At 47.4% G+C, this 19,836-nt stretch overlaps 1 protein-coding gene across 2 annotated transcripts in view; it reads right to left on the reverse strand.

Moving 5' to 3' along the window:
• The window catches only part of LOC142579453 (proton-coupled amino acid transporter 1-like), an 85,355-nt gene that overhangs the window by 59,248 nt on the left and 6,271 nt on the right, over positions 1–19,836 (reverse strand). Inside the window, exon 1 of one of the 2 annotated variants that reach the window (XM_075689636.1) lies at positions 671–884. The exons of the other annotated variant lie outside the window; for it this stretch is intronic. Coding sequence (XP_075545751.1) covers positions 671–724 — 54 coding nt within the window. The 5' untranslated portion in view covers positions 725–884. Of the gene's footprint in view, positions 1–670; positions 885–19,836 lie in introns of those variants that run through there. 2 annotated transcript variants of the gene reach the window in all.

Raw genomic sequence — 19,836 nt, forward strand, 5'->3', positions numbered from 1 at the left:
AAAACACCGCCGATTCATCAATGTAGACTACCATGCCGCCTCAAGTCAGGGCCCAGCTGCGCCAACGGGCTTCAACAGCGTTGTGCGCGGACGGGTGGCTCCAGTGGTAAAGCTTCGGTTCATTGCCATATGTGGTCACGGAAAAGCCATTATAGTCTAAGGCCTTCCCTCGTTCGCGGCTAAAACTTCCGCATTTCGGTGGAGGCGGGCTGCCTAAGAACTTCCGTTCAGATAGAAACCATATAGTTGTGCTGAAGGAACATTTAAGCAATCGTTTGCGTAATTCGGCGTATATCGTAATTTATTAGCAGTGGGCCACTTTGGCCAACAACGCCCCACTAAAGAAACTGCAATGATTCTTACGTGTACCTCCTTGTCAGAGATGCACCACTACAGACGTGCACTTGTCAACTTCCGAAACGACGGATCTGTATATTTCGTGTTTATTTTATTGCGCCCATATACCAAGGGTATGTGAGAGGAACAGAAGAAGAAGAAAAAAAGCTGACATAAATTGCGTATGAGCAGCGTTGATCAACCACTTACCGCCCCCTTCTGCACGCTTACACGCGACTTTCTCCGGGACTCACGTAGAGACACGATCTTCGAAGACACATCCTTCAAAGTCGAAGACTTAACGCGGCCAAACACGTGTGCGGAATATACTCACGTATCTGTACTCCACGATGCGCCCAGCAGTTCGCTTGAAGACGTACACGGCCATAACGACTCCTGAACGAAGTCCAGTCGAGCACAAGTCTGGTGCACACCTCTCCTGATTGCGACCCCGACGAGTGGCGCACAGTTCGTCTTTGTTGCTGGTTCGCACGCAAAATCCGAGCACACTGCACACTTCGTTCTGCGCGCCGCTTTGTGTAGTGCGTACGTCACTTACCGCTTTATGACGGAGCGCTTATCGCACTCACGGAGCGACGAAACTGGGCGCAGCTGTTATATGACACTCGCGCAGTTGTGCGGAAGCCTTTTTGAGTCTCGGGGAGGGGGAGGGGGGTAGCAAGAATGCGCCAATGTGCTCACTCCTCTGTAAATCCTTCAAGCGACGTCAATGCGCCGGTCCCCGTGAAGGACAATCGGGTTGAGGCTGAGCGCACACGTGACGCGAAAGGACACATCGTAGGGACCAGTGAACGAGACGGACGTATAGGCTTTACTGCTTGTTCAAACACTGAACGCCGTTTGAAACACGGGTTTCTTGCGCAGCACCGGTCGGAGTTGCGAAAGGCACCGCGTACACTGAATATCGCTCGATCAGCGATTCTGACTCGGAGGCGCAGTATGCTGTAAATGTTTCTCATTTTCTTTTCTATCGGGACAGTTAGCACAAAAAAAATATGGCCAAGTCGGCGAAATCATCGTGTAAACCGCGTTCTGTGTGGTAGGTCGACAACGGCTCTCGGTAGTCCAATGTATACACTCGGGCTAGCATGTACTCCAAATGCCTACGTGACGCGCTTCGCGCACATTTGGACGCCTTCGTGCCATTGTGCGTTTCAACCATGAAGAAAGAAGAAGTGTAGTCACTGCGTATAGCGTGAGTTCGCCATGCGCAAACAACAGCGCCAACGACAGCCGCCAAGCGCCAACGACAGCGACAAATTAAGTCTCTCTCAAATGTCCCAAAATACGTATACCAGACAAAACACTACTGCGCACTCAGTTATACAAGTGCGCGATCGGATGACCTTAAGCAACATCTCGCCGTTCAACAGCTGCATACTCCGTATTTGAAGATCGGTTCAACGCTCCACTTTTCTCTTTTTCTTCGAATGGTAGTCTAAAGTGCTTTGTCCCACCGTACAGGTAATATAAGTCCCGCCTAACCTGTCAGAAGTTTGCTGTAGTCGCCCAAATGTGGTCGCAAGTCTGTGTACAGAACTGCTAGGTTCTCCCTGGAAAACGAGGCACAACAGCTGCGCGCATCGAGTGTCATCGCGACTCCGGAAACGCATGCCACGGAGCTTTACTCATCAACGGTCCGCCAGCGCAGGGAATCCACGCCGGCTCGCCCTGCTGTCTGGGCTCTCGACAATCACGTCACCTCGGTGTGAGACCTACGAGGAAGTGGGTGGAAGGGAACCCCACGGCCGGGTTGAGCTCGATGTCATCATTTAGCACAGCCACAAATAAAGTATAGGTGGATGGGGCAAAGATACGAACTCAGGCACTGAAATGTACACAAACTGGCATGTTATGCTAGCGCCCGTCTCGGTATATACCCTAGTGGCTACGACACCGTGTTGAACACGAGATCACCTGATTCCGCATAGGGATGGCCGACACCGCAACACGTGACCACTGCGGCCATGAAGAATCGATTGACCATATTTTGTGCATCTGCCCGCAGTACAGTCCACAGAGGGAATGCCTTCGCCACGAACTTGACCAGCTGGACGACCAACCGGTATCGGAAAAAAGAATTTTACACCATCGAAAGGACCTACCGTCACAGAGGAAGGCCGTGCAAGCACTATTGCGCTTTTTGCGATCTGCCGGCCTTTGTGAACGTCTTTAACTGGAACGCCTCTTGTGTGTGTGTGCCTCCGTGTGTGCGTGTTTTTTAACGTTTTCCTCTTTGTCCTCTTTCTAACCCCTATCTCCCACCCCAGTGTAGGGTAGCAAACCGGAGACTGATATCTAAATAACCTCCATGCCTTGCCTCTTTATCTCTCTCTCTCTTTTGAGCTGACAAGCGCAGAGCATACAATGCACGCTAACGATCGTGTTTGCAAAGAATTACATCGCTACGCGCCGCGGAAAGGTCTGAAATTTCAATCCGGACGCCGTTTTCCGTTTCTCTCGCGGCGCACCGCGCTCCAAGCCGGACGGTGACGCAGTCTCGTCCGTACGCCTACGTAGTCGTGTCCGCAGTGTGACGTCGCTTGTGGTGACACGTGACTTCTAGAATTATTCAAGGCAACATCTGTTATTTGCGTGATCTGTTGCTTGAATTGATGAATTGAAGTTTAGATAAATAATAAAACACACAAACGTAATGTCTGCGTGTTTTTTGTTTTACTTTGCACCGAAGCAAGAGATTTACTTCCGCTTCGTCTGCTTGTTCCCACGGTCGTGCAGTCACGTGTGCAGGTACCGAAACTATGCCATTTTCTACCATGTTCCAGCGCGTGATCACGCTCTGCGATCCGCTTGTTCTGCCTTAGTATTCCTGTAGCACTAAATTATACCGCTATTTATGTGACCTTGCGCACAGCGCGCACCACTGTGCGCTGCGCGAAACGAGACATCACAACAGCTCGCGCGCAACGCCGTCAGCGAAAGTGCGCAGCGCCGCAAAAAAAAAAAAAGAAGGAAAAGAAAAAGAAGCGTGGAGAAAAAAAACTGAAGGCGGGGCCCGTGACGTAAGCGTCACGCGATCCTCCAGGTCCGGTATGGGAGAACGCAGGGAACGAATTTCGCTTGCGGAGGCTAGACGGGGCGAGTGGAGTGAGTGTCTCGCCCTGGAGTAGAGCTCGCCTTGTGAAATCATGAGTTCGCGGCACTGAAATATTTATATCTCGGCTATTAATGGGGAGGGGGGGAGCCGATTTGAAAACCTTTTCCGGCAGAACACTCCCTAGAGGACACCTAACAACTTCCAGCGTATAACCAAAATTTGATATGTGGCCTTGCGAGGGGCCCCTTAAGGGTGCAAAATGTTTGCCGTGTGCGTATATTTCCACATGTGTCATTCTGGCGCTCTAGGGGAAGCTAAATAATATTTGCCGAAGACAATCAAGCAGCCACGGAAAAGGGAGCTTATCACACAAGAAGGTCATGTGGTCAACGTGTTTCAGACGCCTGTAATTTATCGAAAGAGCTAGTGAAATGTCCGATGAAGGATGAAGAGCGGCTGTCTTTAATGACAAACTAGAGAGCTTCGCCTGCCTGACGGCCATGGCATACCATATCTCTATAGATGACAGGCGAAATATGAGAAGACACCACGCCGTGAACACACAAACACGGCACAAACGTTTCAGGCGAGACACACACGACAAGCTATCTGCGCGAAGCCGCACTCTTCATTTCGACGCAGATAAAGTTGAAAGCAAGAAAAAGAACGATCATGCTGAGATTTTTCCAGCACACATGGGCATTTTTCGGATGGATCGTAGACATCGTGTGAGTGCACACATAAAGCACCCGGAAAACGTAACGTTTCACTTTGATAAAAAAAAATGTTTAGATTGTGTAAGGCCGCAGCATAAAGTCTGCATTTTTGTGCGTGCTGTTATGATCGGCCAGAAATTCATTCGACCTCTGAAGTGTGAGAAACGTTCCATCTCGTTTTCCCGTGTCGAGGTAATGACCTCAACCACGAGATTGTGTCACCCCTATGGTCCCTGCCACGCGCTGAGTTGACACTAATAACCGGCAGGACACGAAGGGGAGGAAGCCGTCGACTTCACAATTGGACAAGGAGACACAAGACTGCGTTGAACACGCAGGCACTGACACCTCTTTGAGCGCAACCCCACGCAGACTTCGACTACCACAAGAACACGAGAAGGGAATTACCCTTTCGTTGGGGGTCCCTAGATCGATTGCAATGGCTATACGCGAGGGGTTATCGAAGGCCGCCCTGGCCCCCGTGTTCGGAAGAACCGCTCGTACTCGGATAGAGTCCCAGCCATGTACCAATGAAGTGAATACACAATGTCTAATCTTTCACCACCACGATGCTCGCCTTCGTCACCGTCTCCTGGTTCTTGCAGTGAAGACCCACCTCATCCGGTCGAGATTTTATCATTGTCCTTTTGTCCTCTCTTAAAGAGAAAAAGAAGCACTCAAGGGTTCCCTGAATAACCAGTGAACACCTAAATGAATACATATATGAAGGTCAGAAGTTTGAGAAACGCTGACTTAGACGGCAAAAGACAATTTAGACCCGCCGTGGTTGCTCAGTGGCTATGGTGTTGGGCTACTGAATACGAGGTCGCGGGATTGAATCCCGGCCTCGTACTCCACCCATGTACTTATATTTAGGTGCACGTTAAAGAACGCCAGCTGGTCGAAGTTTCCGGAGTCCTTTACAATGGCGTGCCTCATAATCAGAAAGTGGTTTTGGCACGTAATACCCCATATTTAATAATTAATTAAATGACAATTTAGTCGTTGCAAATAAGCTCGATCTGCGACAACATACTTCAAATAAGGAAGCGTATCCTGAAACGCCACAAAATCTGGAGGAGAGAAACGAGAACCAAAACCCCGACTCAGCCTGTTTTATCGTCTCTCTGTTACCTTTCGCACAGCTTCCGTGCTATTCGCCCTCCACGCGATGCTAAGCCAACGGAATTTCACTTGAACCAGTCGAAAATTCATGTCGGCGCTGGATTTATTTCCAAACGTGGTAGCGCGCACGGCCTCTGGACACACAGCGCTTGAGGACATTGCCTCGTTGCCACTCACCTCCTGAATGAGTCGAACAGGCGTCGCATTTTCAGTGGTGGAAACAGGAGTTGCACTATATATCATTTTGTCCGGCATTCAATCATATATCACTCACGTGCAACATTGCTTATACAAATATTACGCGACAGAAAAGCCTAAAGCAAAGGCGTCTTGCAAGCATGATTGAAAAATTTGCCCTGTATGGCCCAAGGAAAATAAGGGAACATCTATCAATACCCCCACTCCCCAGAAACATGCACCCGGAGTTTCACCAAGATCGAAGAAACGCACGAGCGAGAGCTCTACACAAAAGATTCCGTAGTGCCAGGGACGTGGTCTATGTGGACGCGGCGGAGTACGCAAATGGACATAGTATGTCCATAGTTGCTACGAGTCTAGAGGGTGACTGCAGAGTTAGTGGGACGGTAAAAACATGGAAGGCAGAGGTGGCGGAGGAAGCTGCCTTAGCACTGGCAATAGCCTCCACGGAAGCTAACATCGTAGTACGCGACTGCAAGACAGCCGTCAAGAACTATGCAAAGGGAAGAATCTCGCCGGAAGCACTGAGAATTTTAAACAACTTTCGTGGAGATCGCGACATCCACATTATTTGGGCACCCGCACACTCCTCCCTCCCCGGGAACGAAATAGCGCACAACCTGGCTCGAGAACTGACAGGCCGAGCAGGTGACACGCAACAAATACTGGGAACGGAGAGAGACCGGATGACCAGCTTTAACGAGATCACCAAACACTATAAATTGGGAAGGGCCCATTTCCCCCCGGCACACTCCTCGTTAAGCAGACGGCAAGCGACGGCATGGCGCCTCTTACAAACAGATACATATCCGAACCCGGTGGCCTACCACCGCTACTACCCGGACCTTTACACGGATAGATGTAGATTCTGTGAAGAAAGGGCGGACCTACAACATATCATTTGGGCTTGTCCTCGTACACCCATACAGAATAAAATAATTAAGACCAGAGAGCAGTGGGAGACCGCGTTGCTCAGCTGTGCACCGGAAGACCAACTCAAGGCAATCCAGCAGGCCGAAGATGCCGCCAGGGCCCAAGGGCTCGAGGCCGTCATTTAGGTAGAGGCCTAGGTCTCAAATCTGCTGTGCACAAATAAAGTTTATTCCTCCTCCTGTATGGCAGTCAGGGCTACGACATATCGAAATATGTGAAGTATATATGTGTAACAAAAAAACATCATCCAGATGTGTGCCAATCAAACAGCAAAAACACTGATCCGACAGCTGCAAACTGGTGCCAAACGAAAGAGGCACCAAAGCACAACAATTGTGGTCAGGTGAACGTTCTTGGACATGCCGGCATCCCGGTCAAGAAAGTGCTCCAAGGTGCTGTAGGAACCTTACAGCAGAGTACAGGGGTCGTGATGCAAGAACTTCGGGACGAATATGACGTAGGGAAAAAAAAACGCCTTCATTATAAGAACACACACAAGAGCGAAAACGAATCCTCGAAATTTCACCAGTGTGTATTTCCCATCTGTCCATCTGTTTACCTGCTCATCGCAGACTCCATCGCGGTCTCGTGTGTGTGTTAGTGACTGCATATGCCATGTGTTCGAACTCAGTGTGGTGCGACTAGCCGTCGCCTTTTGTGTTCGTATTCGTTTGCCGATGATTGTGTGCCATGTATTTTTGGCTCTAGGAGGTTTATTTTTCTTGCTACATGCATATATTGCTGTTTCTGCGATGCGTAAAGGAGTAGCCGTCTCCATTATTGGGTGACTACATCTAATTATTTTATTTTATTTAAAAAATAATAAAAATGAAACGTCAGGAAAGCGACGGACGTAAACTGAGCACCCCTGCCCTCGTTTATTGGAGCGCACAAAACATAACACACGCCACCTCCAACGTGGCACAGTCCTTACGTCAACTTTGAAGGCCTTCTTCTTTGGCGATTTAGAAGCTCCTTAACGCTGGCAATGCAGAACGCCACGGGCTGCGCAACATATATCATGGAAATGCGACAGTTTTCAACAGCGGCGGAGGGTGCTGGCGACAAAAGCGCTGGAGATTAATCCTCGTATTTACTGGCGTTCGGTACAGCTCAACCAAAAAACCAATGATGACGTGATCGCCCCTTCTTATTTGAATCCATTATCTGGGATCGCTTATTCTTCGATATAGCATTTCTAGGGTGTCTGTGCTCCCTGTCTCTCTGTCCCTCTATTTCCTTATTAACTTACAACTCCCCCGACCTACCTGCTTTACGCCTATCTTTCGTCTTTATGTATATCTCTCTCGCGCTGACATAGCAACCCCTTTCACCAACAGGGTAACAACAGTGTAGCGTTTCTCCCGCATCACTTTCATTTATTTATATTTTACCGAGAGCAAAGTTTCTTTTCCCGTGGTGTTGATGGACGAGGTCCCTGTTATATAGATCGGCGGGGGTGAAGTAGCAGACAAGAAACGTTGAACAAGTATGTCAAACTGTATTCACAAGCGATCTGTCTACACCTACAGAGAGTGCGAGTGCCCTCACTATTCTTCACCTTACTGGGTGTTAAAGCCCAGGACGCTGTTAGGACGTACGTAGTACGGAGCCTCACCGTTCTACATACCATTGCTTGGTTACAGCCAAGACTGCCCGTGAGTACCTCCGTACTGCGGTTATAAAGGCAATAAAGAAAAAGAAAAGAAAAGAAAGAAAGAAAGAAAGAGCAAATGGTATAGCCGGACACGGACGGAGCGGTGTGCTCTCTCGCTGCTAGCGCTGGCCGTTTAACTGCACGCCCTCTCTCTCTCTCTCTCTCTCTCTCTCTCTCTCTCTCTCTCTCTCTCTCTCTCTCTCTCTCTCTCTCTCTCTCTCCACTCGCAGCTCTCGCATTCCGATGCACCACTGTCGATGCCTGCCTGTCGGACACTCCACCACGGTGATACTATATGGGGGGGGGGGGGAGGCAATAAGTTTCGCGGTCTGTTCTTTCCGCATGACAAGGGAACAAAGGGCTCACTGCACAGCAACAAGCCCTGTGCATGGTCTACCTGCGAAGAGCGAGAGCCGGGTCATTCATTTTAGTTATAGCCCCTCCTTTCTGAGGGAGCGCAACTGGTCACTGCTGCCTGAGTCATCCTCGGCCCCACAATGACGCATGCTCGACCTTAGCTCACTGCTCACTCCACTGGTTCTTGTCCAGAGCGGAAATATCCGTTAAGAAACACAATAAATACGTTTTCCAAACAAACAAAAAACGCCAGACCCGCGAGCCCGAAAGCTTTAGATCAGTTCCACGTTATTCGTTTCTGCTCTGCAGTTTGCTCAGAATATCGTTTCTTTCACGTGAATGAACGGAAAATCACACCAAGCTTCACCTTGTGTTGACAGACCACTGTAGTTTCTGTAAGCGTATTCTGGAATTACGGGATTTTTTTCGGGATGCAGACATAGATCTCCAAGCAAGTGCGCTCTCCACATCTCTGTTGAAGCATCTCCACAAACTATTGAAGCCAAACGTTCATGTGTTTCAGAACCCACGGAAGGTCTGTATCTCGTGGGTAAGTTTGTCGACTGGGAACGCGGCTTATAACTGAGCGTTATACGCAGCTTTGGTACGTCGCGTCCACAGCTTCACATATGTGATGTTCAGTGTACAGCCTACTACGCCGTGTTTTGTTTTATCCGGTTACCCTTCTTCGTATATTCCATATCACCACTTTGTCGAGAAATAAGATAAACAAGCAAAACATATAAAGCGAGATTACGATAATGCTGATCCTCAAACTACTCGCAAGCTAGCACATCACACACATGTTCGCTCTGAACTTGAATATGCTGCGCCAATTTGGTCACCTTACCAAACTTATCTATTCAGTGACCTTGAAGCTATTCAGAACCGAGCCGCTCAATTGCCCGTCAGATATTATAACATACACTTTGGCGTAACAAACATAAAGATAGCCCCAACACTCCCGCTTTTAGAAGAACGTCGAACGATTTCGCTACTTGGTTTATTGCTCAAAATCATTCACAGTGAGCATCCGTTCTCCTTAAACTTAACTCGCCCATTCCGTTCTGCAAGACGTCTACATAACGAACATAGCTTTCAACGTCTCTTTGGCAAAACTAAAGCGTTTAATTTATCTGCCCTGCCACAGGCTATTAAATATTGGAATGATCTTCCTGACACAAAAGCTAATATTGTTAATCCCGTGACTTTTAGGCAGCAGATAAGTGTACATTTTAAGTGTTGACTTTGAATTGATATGCGAATATGTCACGTGAACGTGTTTTAAATAGAACTACCTGCACATTTACAAATTTGTTACTCCAGCCTGAATTGTATAAACTGGATACGACCTTTTTCGCTAACTATTGTATAGCTTCCATTTCCATAATGGTGAATTTATGTACAACTTTCCTTGCTCCTTTTCATTGTTTAACCTTATTGCAACCCCCTTCACGCAATGCTCCACTTCGGAGCCTGTGAGGACCTTAAATAAATAAATAAATAAATAAATAAATAAATAAATAAATAAATAAATAAATAAATAAATAAATTGTGTGACATAAATAGCTTCTTAATTGAGCGTGTGCCAGGTCCACCAGGTCCAAACGTGTAACAGGTGCAAAGCGGAAAGCAGCCTCTACGCGTATTTCGAGAGCACAATGCCAGACAGCGCAAGTGTCGGTCACTCGGTCACATCGTTATCAAAGGACGTGGGAGCACTGACAATGCATATAGATCGTGATACCATTGTTATGGTATCGTAGAGAGAGAGAAGTGGTTCTTGTGGGGAAGGAGAAAAGGCTAGCGCTATTTTCTGCAACCCCTGCGGGAGCACGGCTCAGCGCCAGCAAGGTGGAGGGGATGGGGTTAAACGAGAGAGCGGGTAGGAGGGAGAAAGGTAGAGGGTCGTAGAGATGGAAGCGAAGTAGTGGCCGATCAGGAAGCCCGAGGTGGTGGGATGGCCGTTAGGCATAAGTTATGGTGCATGTAGATCGCGATGCCAGTTGTAATTTCTTTTATTGTTATTACTTTTTGTTGAACTACTTTTCACTTTCGTAGTTTTACTTATGTATGAAATAGTTTCATCTATCAGCTACATTAGAGTACGTGTAACTTTGTTGGAATTTCAGTGTCTGTATCAATGAGTAAAATTTCAAACAGTGTGGATGCTGAACACCTAATGACATGTTGGCTACTGACACCGTATTTAACTATGTGTTATGTATTAGCTGCATGTCCTTATTGGTTTCATGTATCACCTCAATTTTGTTGTTTAATTTAGTCTTGTACTGATTTTTACATCGTCACGCTGCTCTATCTTGATGCGGTCTGTTGGGCCCAGCGAAGCTGTTTCGCAGTTTTTTGCCCAAGAGCTCCGGCCATGCGTATGGTGAAATAAAATTAATTAAATTGTGAAATAGAAAAAAAATTCATGACACTGATATCGCATTCCCGATTTCCGCGACGTTTTTATATACTATACCTGCTTGTTATTGAACTTGATAGCATTTGTTTGGCTCTATCTTGCAACCCTTCAATAAAAAGGTGGTGTTCTCACTAATTTTGCATCCCAGACACTACTATCTATACGCATAATCGACACATTATAAAAGTATTGCAAGCAGCTTTTATCAATAAGATTATGGATCCGCCTGCAACTTACGCACACAGTTCCGCTTCATGAACGGATTGCAAACGGTTTAGTGACTTTTATAACACGGACGAATGAAATGTGCGCAAATCGCCACCGCCAATACAATGAACCCTTTATAAATTATGGGAGAAGTCTAGTAGTTTGTTTCCTTTTTAATGCGTTAGCATTCTTAAGGCACCTCACGCACTTCCCGAGGGCCAACTAAATATACCTATATTTGTTCGTTATGTTTGTATCTATGTACGTTTGTAACTAATCTTTTTCCCGCTTAGCTGGGTCACTGGGCAGACGTTGGTCGAATCGGTAGTGCATCGGACCGAGCGAAATATAAACCCTGTGCTGAGGGAACAGGGTTCGAAGCCAACCGTGAGACCAGCTTGGGTCACTGAATATGTGGCGATGTGTATACACTTGCGCCGGTCTTCAAGGGACCTCTTTCACGCCGACTTGGGTCGCTGTAGATGCGGGACTTTAGGCACCGCTGTTCGGAGAAACTCTGACGACATTCCCCCTCTCGCACCCCGCCTTATGCAGGTCGCGGGCGGTGACCCTTCGACTTTTACAAGCCCTTGCGTATCCTAACCTTGCGGTTCTTCATGCAATATACCCTGAAAGGTATCCCAATGCGGACTGCCCTGCCTGTGGACTAACGGCAACATATGAATCATGTGTTGGGGCAGTGTGAAGCCAGTTCCTCCTTCAGCGAGGATAGGTGGGCTGGATAGGTGGGTTGGACAGCCCCGAACTCAACAACCAAATCCTGGCCATCCAGAGTGCCCGCGATCGGGCCGTCAAGCTCGGCTTGGCGGCCCCTACGTGGGACTAGCCGGGTGGCGCGGGGTCTCCCCTGCGTCTTCTCTGGACCTAATAAAGTTATTTCACTCACTCACTCACTCACTCACTCACTCACTCACTCACTCGCTCACTCACTCACTCACTCACTCACTCACTCACTCACTCACTCACTCACTCACTCACTCACTCACTCACTCACTCACTCACTCACTCACTCACTCACTCACTCACTCCGACTCCGAGCAGTGGGCCATTCGGTCTGTGCTGGTCTTCAAAGAACCTCTTTGATGCCAACTTGGGCGACTGCGTACGTGCCAGTAGGTGTGCGCCGCTCTTCAGCAAACGTCTTTGACGCCAACTCGAGTAGCCAAACATGTGCCGCTAGAAATATGCGCCACTGCACGAAAAAGATCCAATAAATTCATCCGACGCTGATCGTAAGCGAAGCCACGTCTCAAGGGTTTCTCAAGGACAGCAACCTGACGCACTGGGAGGCGGCGCCTCCCAAATCCCAAGACCACTCAGCACATCCTTGTGGAATACGAAGGGATTCACCCAAGGAGACCCATAAGTAACAAACACCTTCCAGAAACGCTTGGACTTAAAGCGGACGGAAGCATCAACCGGTCAGCAGCCGAAATAAGCCGGAGACGCTTAGAGTATAGGTGAAAGGAAATGCAGGGAAGAGATTGATACGAGCGGATCCGTTACAGGCATAGGCAGTGCAACAAAGTAAATAGAGAAGTCTTGAAAAAGAGAAAAAAAGATTAGAGATATTTATACAAAAATGATAAAATGAGAAATATATTGTAAAACATACCTGAGTAACTCAAGCAGGCTAGCTGACTGTTTGTCATCGCCCCGTTTCAGAAGGGATGCCAATAAATCATCGTCACCATCGTAGAGACGAGCCCGGTTGCCACATGACGCCTTTCCCAGCGTTCGCGCGCACCGGCGCGCCGTGTATTTTAGAGGCCACGCGCGTGCTTCGAGGCGGCGGCGCTAGGTGGCGCCTAGTGTTCTTAGGGAAGCGCTAAAAAGAAATTCCGCGCTGCAGCACACACTCCATACATTACTCGTTTCGACGATGGCGATACGTTGTGTCCTATATTGATTCAGTGCTAAACGCATTTCCGTTGACAGTCATCGTGAGATGGGTTCTGCCGAATTTTATTTTATTTTATTGTGAGCGAGGGATCCATGGCAGCATTCTAAACCTCAGGAGTCTTGTCCTTGTAATCACGTCACCGACTGGACTCGTTTCCTTTGCGTCGTGCGCGTGACGTATCTTGGCTCAAGTTTGCACAATGCGTGGCCTCGACGCGCTTACCGCACGCGCCCTATTTTTGGAGTTTTCTTCCGGAACGTTTTTCGTGTCTTTCCGTTTTTCTATACGTCGGACGCTTTGTGTCCTGTACGACATATACCTCGTGGCCCGTCTCCTTCGCGTCCTTATCGTGTGAGTAGGAACAATGAGCGATAGGACAATAGCTGTGCATTATGCGGCGGCGATGCGCCGCATGTGAAAGAGCGAGCCCGTAGAGTCCTTCCAAAGCTCGGTGTCTTCCGCTCGACATATCGGCGACCTTGCGCAGGCTCGACCCTGACACGACAGATGTCTGCACACCCGCTCTGATTTCGCGGAGGCCGATAATCGCCGCCGCGGACATAGTTCTGCACGTGGAGAAAGATCGTGTCGTTGAGGTCCCGTCTCTTTTCACATATATATGTTTGTTCTGTTAAACGTTAGTCTTTCCCTCGATTGTTACTTCCACATGCCGTTATTTCTGACGGACAATTGACTCGTTCGCCTTTCGAGTTTCGCAAGCGGAAGGTTAATGAACACGTGCGGCGCTGTTTACAGCGGTTCACTCGTCTGTGTTGCTGCTCTAAAAAAGAAACAGAAAAAAAGTCTCACGTGCAATGACAGCGTGTCAGATACCGGGGCAGACAAAGAATGACACTGTCGTGCAGTAAAAGAGGGAACGATTCAGTCGCGTTTTACTTTTGCGCTCGCCGATGCGCGGTTCGTGTTTTGTGCAGGATCGTTTACTCTTAGAGAGGAAACTTTCCATTCAAGCCCTCATAGCAGCTGGAATTTAGAAAGAGCGCCTGCGGATTAGTGTTTCACTATTTGACGTGCCTACGTTAGGCATAATATTATATAGACACTTTTGATGATGCCCCTATAGTAGAAATGTTGAATCTGCATCGGTTTATTGAAATACGTGTGGCCTATTATCGAATATGCTCAAGACGTTGTGGTAGCCGTAAACATTTAACGAATTTCCGTAAAGTATAGACAAAGTTTAACGCCTCATCTCCCGCGCTTCATATCTTTCTTTAAAATATACATTGCCTTCTCCGCTGTGCCTTACAGATATGTGCAGGCTAGCAAAACTTCCAGCGTTTGAATTGAGGACAATGTTGTTTGAAAGATTAAAATTCAATTTCCTTATTACTCACAAGGAAACGAAAATCAGCGACTCCGCGGATTCCTTAAAATTTAACCAAATGGACACTACAGACCGCTGTGATCTGTATATCACCCCCCATCCCCCCATAAGCATGTAACAAAACATTTAAAACAGCTTTTCTTCCCCATAGAACAACTCAATAATGAAACAAAACGTGCACAACTTGTACTAGTGGTGCAAGGCTGGAGTCAACAGCGGAGCTTGTGATCACCTAGCTTTTACGTGGCCTGCCTCAGTAGGGTTGCAATGTGGGCTTGTTGGTAATGCAATGTTGGTAATGACAAGAGAAGACACAAAGAGACACACACAGCGCTGTGTGTGTCCCTTTGTGTCTTCTCTTGTCCCGTCTTTGAATCGCGCTACCATACTCCCCTTGAAGCTGCCTCAGTAGTTTGTAGGTTTTGAGAGGTTATGTTAGGCTTGGTTGTTTCTAGGTTTCGCGAGGTTATATATGCTAGGTTTCGCTAAGTTGTCTCGTCGGGCTTGACGCTGGACATTTTCGAGCAGTGGCAGGCCGGGATCATTTTCTCGGCGACGTCGAGCATCCAGGCACCGACTCTCGCGTGCCCTGCACTAAAACTCGGGATCCTCGACTCGGTGTCGCCTCGTCTCAGCCGCAGCTTCGGCGCGGTATTCCGGATCAGCTCGGAAGCGACGCATCGCTTCTCGTTTGGCAGTACAGCGCTCTTCCTGGTAAGCCGCTTCTTCGGGAGTCCGGGCTTTCTTCGGTCTTCCCATGGCAGCAGCACGGATGCACAGAGTAGAGGAGGCGAGATGTGTGTCGCCGCGCCGGCTGTTCCGAGCTTTCACAGGCCTGTGACGTCACGACTCCGCCTTACGCGCCTGGCATGCGTGGAAGTTACGTGTCTCGGTGCTAGGCAACGCGAGGCGGCATACAGCTGGGCTGAGTTTTCTGGTAACGCTCCACGGCGGAAGTAAAATCCTAAACAGCTCCACTGTTAAAATCAAGAACAGTGCTGACAGATTTAGTAGCCCACTGTGGTATAAACGTTATAAACAGAGATAAGGTGCCTCAGAGGAGCTGGCCAATGTTTCGATGGGAGGACCTATCTTCGTCAAAGGCGGCCTCGCAAAGAGAAAGACTGCAAAGAAAATGAACGCTGTCGCCTGTCGTCTGTGGTTTCTAAGACGAGGAGATAAGGGCGAAAGAGTGGGTAGGCGGGGAGGAAAAAAAAGAAAAAAGGGAAAAGAAACTACGAGGAAAAAAATTTAATCGAAAAACAAGAAAACAAAAAGAAGGGCATAGGAGGGTGTTGGGGAAGCGAGAGGTTAGGGAGCATTCAGGGATGTCGCTGGCGGCATGCTTTTGTGGCTTTAGAATAGGCTGGTCAGCCGGTCATTGCGTCAGTAACAAAACAGACCAAAAAAGACATCACTTGAAAGAATGACTGCAGTAGCGCAGCAGCAATGCGTCGGGTAATTTTGAAGGAGTTAAGATGGCGATAGAGAGTCTGGGGTGCAATGTATGGGTAGCTGGAAGGCAGCGGCTTGGTCTTTGAAGGGACGTTAGCCTCAGTAGCTCAACGTAGGCGTCGTCACGGCGGTATACAAAAGTTGCGACACCCTGTGGGGCTGATGCGCCGAAAAAGGTATCCTGGAGTCTGAGACTTTGGAATGTGTTGGTGAGGGTGTTTCAAAAAAATCAAATAAGGACAAAAATAGGGGTGGGGGGGGGGCGAACCGAAACCGGAACAACAGATAGGAGCGTGACATGAGTAAAAGCGGGAGGAGGAAGGTGTGTATGGGAAAAGGAGTTGTATAGTTGATATATGCGTTAAAATGTGGAAGAGTACATTAAATTGAGTGGTAGGCAAGGAAAAATCGGAAATGGAGGTATAGGTGAGATTAAGGGAATTAAGGTTAGCTGGTAGCATGATGTGTTTTGTGCCTTGGTTGATGATATGAAAATTTCAGGTTTAAGTGACAGCTTTCAGCGATTCTATGTTACCACGTGCCAAATTTATTCCCGTCGGGTGTAGGCATTTAAACTTGTGCTTGAGGTATGATTCCGTATACTTTCTCTCACGAGGCGAACGGAAATTTGTTTGTAGCATATAGAGCCTTGCTTTGTCGAATATATGACCATGTTCATTGAAGTACCTGGCTACTGCTTTAAGTAAATTGTGTTTTGTACCTGCGCGAGGACCGTTGAGTCTTGTGTCAATTTGTTGTCCAGTCTCACCTATGTAGCGTTTGCTACAAGCGGCACACTTTAAACAGTAGACTGCGTTGCTTGATGTGCACGTGAAACTCTAAGTTAATTACCGTGTGTGAGTAATTCGACGCTGTACTTTTTACTGTAGTAGTAGATTGAATATGTTTGCATGTAGAGAACCTGGGGTGCCGACAGGGACCGGATGCTAACTTCGTCTTTGTTTCTAGTTTGACATGTACAATATCCTTAAAATCAGTGTAGCGTGGTTACTCTGGGCGGGTCGGGAAAAATATTATTAAGTTTCTGGCTGCTCGTGAGAACTGGGTAGTACTTACTGAAGATATACCCCACTCTACGGCTAAAACTGGCATCTAGCCTTTCTCGCGACGAAACAACCTTGCTGCGTCGCTTGTGGCTGGGAGAAGTGGCGTTCACGAACGCATACTCCAATCGTTTGGGGAATGACCGAGAGCCCGATGTGCGACTCCTGTGGGTACGAAGAAGCCATCGAGCACCTATTGTGTACCTGCCCTCGCTACGATGTACAACGCCTCTATCTGCGGGCAACTTTACACCGACTGGACTCAAGACTGTTCACCGAGTCAACGATTCTCGGACCGCGGCCACACCCGTCACTGGCACGAAAAGCGAATCGTGCACAAGTACAATACTTGAAGTGCACCGGCTTAAGAGACCGTTTGTAGTGTCTCTGTGTATAGCGTCCCTCCCACACGCACTCAGTGCTTACTCTCTGCCTTTCTTCCTCTTCCTATTGCCCTTTCCCCCACCCCCAGTATAGGGTAGCAAACCGGATGCTGTTCTGGTTGACCTCCCTGCCTTTCCTGTCCTTGCTCTCTCTCCCTTTATTTTAAAAGCCATTAATTTACCTTGTCTACAGTAACCTCTCAGAAATTTGACGTCAATCGGAGCATTTTTTGACGTGTTCTTGTTCTTTTCGCCATCAGTCATTTTTGGTAACATCGCTAGGTCACGCAGCCACTGATGATATGCCGGATTTTTGCGTAATGGGGAATATATATGTTTCGCATTAATAACGACGAGGCAGTGACCACGAGCATATGCCTGTGTAGTGAATCAAGCTATTAGATAACCCTGGCCACTCGGTCGGCGTAGAAGGCGTGAAGAGGACGGGACGAGAGCCAGATCACGAAACTAGGGTGACGCAACGACCGCGACTTCATTACGAGCACGTGTGTATACATACAGTGGCCAGAGCTGGTAGAGAACTTGGGTCACTGGGTCGGCGTAAGCAGGGAGATAGGCTCAAAATTACGTTTATTTTAAAGCTAATCGCGTTAAAATAAACGACTGCCTTCCGTGCCACTCACTGCACATACTACGCTGTGCAAAGACAGTCGATCTCTGCCGCGAGAAGTGGGTCGGACAGCACCGGCCACTGCCGGATTAAAAGATTCTGGGGCACGGGGTTTCATCACAAATCGCATCAGAAAGTAAGACCAATGTTTTCTCATTTCGCTTGATCAAATAAACTGTGCGGACGCATACAATACAGCGCGCTTTCCGTAGAAACAAAAACTTCGCAGCTTGAAAAATATTGATCGCACATACATGATGGGATGAGACGGAATCGAATATCCCAGTTGAGAAACAAAAAAGAAATCGAAACATAATTGATTGCTTAAAAACAGGAAACGTGTTGCTGGAAAAAAAAAAGAGACAAGGGCGTGCTATTCTCGAGAGAAGCATGAAATGAAATAAATGACATGTGCGTTGCAGGAAGCGATGCGAAAGTTATGCGATTTCTGAAAACAGTTGCAGTATTTCTATGAAAACATAACCAAATGTTTGCTGCTTCCATCCTAAGCTTGCGGAATTCCATAACTCTATACATAGCTGACAGCTTGTATGATTTTGTCAAAGAATCTCGGATTTTGGAGTTTGCTTACGATTGTCATATAGGTGCTAGTGGTTTCACGATATTCTTTATTTGCATGCAGCTTAAGGTATAATTTATTCCAAAACATGCAAATACAGTCGCAAACCAATTTCAGGAACCGGATTTGTGGGCCCGCTCGATTATTCTGACGCATATCCTCGCAGCAACGCCACCCACTCAGCTGAGCGCGTGTATGGTGGCAAACATGTTTGCTGACGCTGTTACGTGAATATTTCACGAATAAACTTCACGAATATTTCCGTCTGTGACGCAGATCATTCTAACTGTGAACATAGATGGGTATGCTTGTTTACAGCGCTCCTACTTAACAAAAGCTGTAAATTATTTTAATAAGTGGCCCACGTCTTAAGCACTAAAGCAATTTTCAGTATTTCGAACCAATATTTATTATTTTTTGGCTTGTACTGTAGTACTTATCGAACCTTAATGTTGGCAGGTCTGGCTACAGCACAAAGGAGAATCCATTGCTAATCGTAGCTATCGTTGCGTAGTACAACTGGATTGCTTTAGAAAAAGTAGAAAGTTGAGTTCCGTTGAACTTCAAAAATTGTAAACTGAAAAGTTCCAAGACTACGTACAGGCGAGGATAAGCCTTAAAATGAGACATTGATGTGTGATACACATGCAGATTTTAAAGAGAGGTGAGATGTCATGTTTGTGTTATACAGAGGCGTATAATACAGGAGGAAGGTAATTAAGTAATAGGCTAAGGTTGGTGCCTTTTGCAAAAGTCAAAGGCGAATAGTGTGTGAGACTCCAGGAGATGTAAGGCAGTAGTTCCTTTGACCATGTCTAAACATACGCGATACACTCCAGGTGACCAACATTCGTAGAACAAGTAATGTCGCTAAAGCCAATGACCGATAAGGGAGCATGTCTTCGTCAGGGCTGCCCTGACGGAATGGAAAGTTGGTTTCAGCGACATTCCCTTACTGCTCGACCACTATTAGCCACTTCAAGCTTCAACCTTCCTGTGAACTTCTCTCTTGTTTTGCTATACACTCCAGCATTACGTGTAAGGTAGTTAAACCGAGTGAGTCAGTGATATTTTAATACACAAGACTTTATGTATTAAAGTATGTTCTTGACTCATGGCGAGACCCTCATTGCAATGAAACTAATTCGAAAGCTGAAGCGACACCACTTCAGTCATGAGTGGGCGTCACCTGCAACTACCAGCAAAAAATGTGTGATAGTGAAATGCAATGCTTTCACCGTTGACTCAGAGGGACAAAGTAATTCTAGCACGTTCTTTTTTGGTGTGTGTGTGCTAGGAAATACGAAAGCGAGAAACAAGTTTTGGAAGCGTTCGCAGGTAAGAGAACTTGTTCGTAATACGCCACTGGCCCGACAGAAGTTAGGTCTGCTGAATTTTGCGTGCACCCAATGACA

The sequence above is a fragment of the Dermacentor variabilis genome, chromosome 4 (assembly GCF_050947875.1).
Source record: "Dermacentor variabilis isolate Ectoservices chromosome 4, ASM5094787v1, whole genome shotgun sequence".
Taxonomy (NCBI): Eukaryota; Metazoa; Arthropoda; class Arachnida; order Ixodida; family Ixodidae; genus Dermacentor; species Dermacentor variabilis.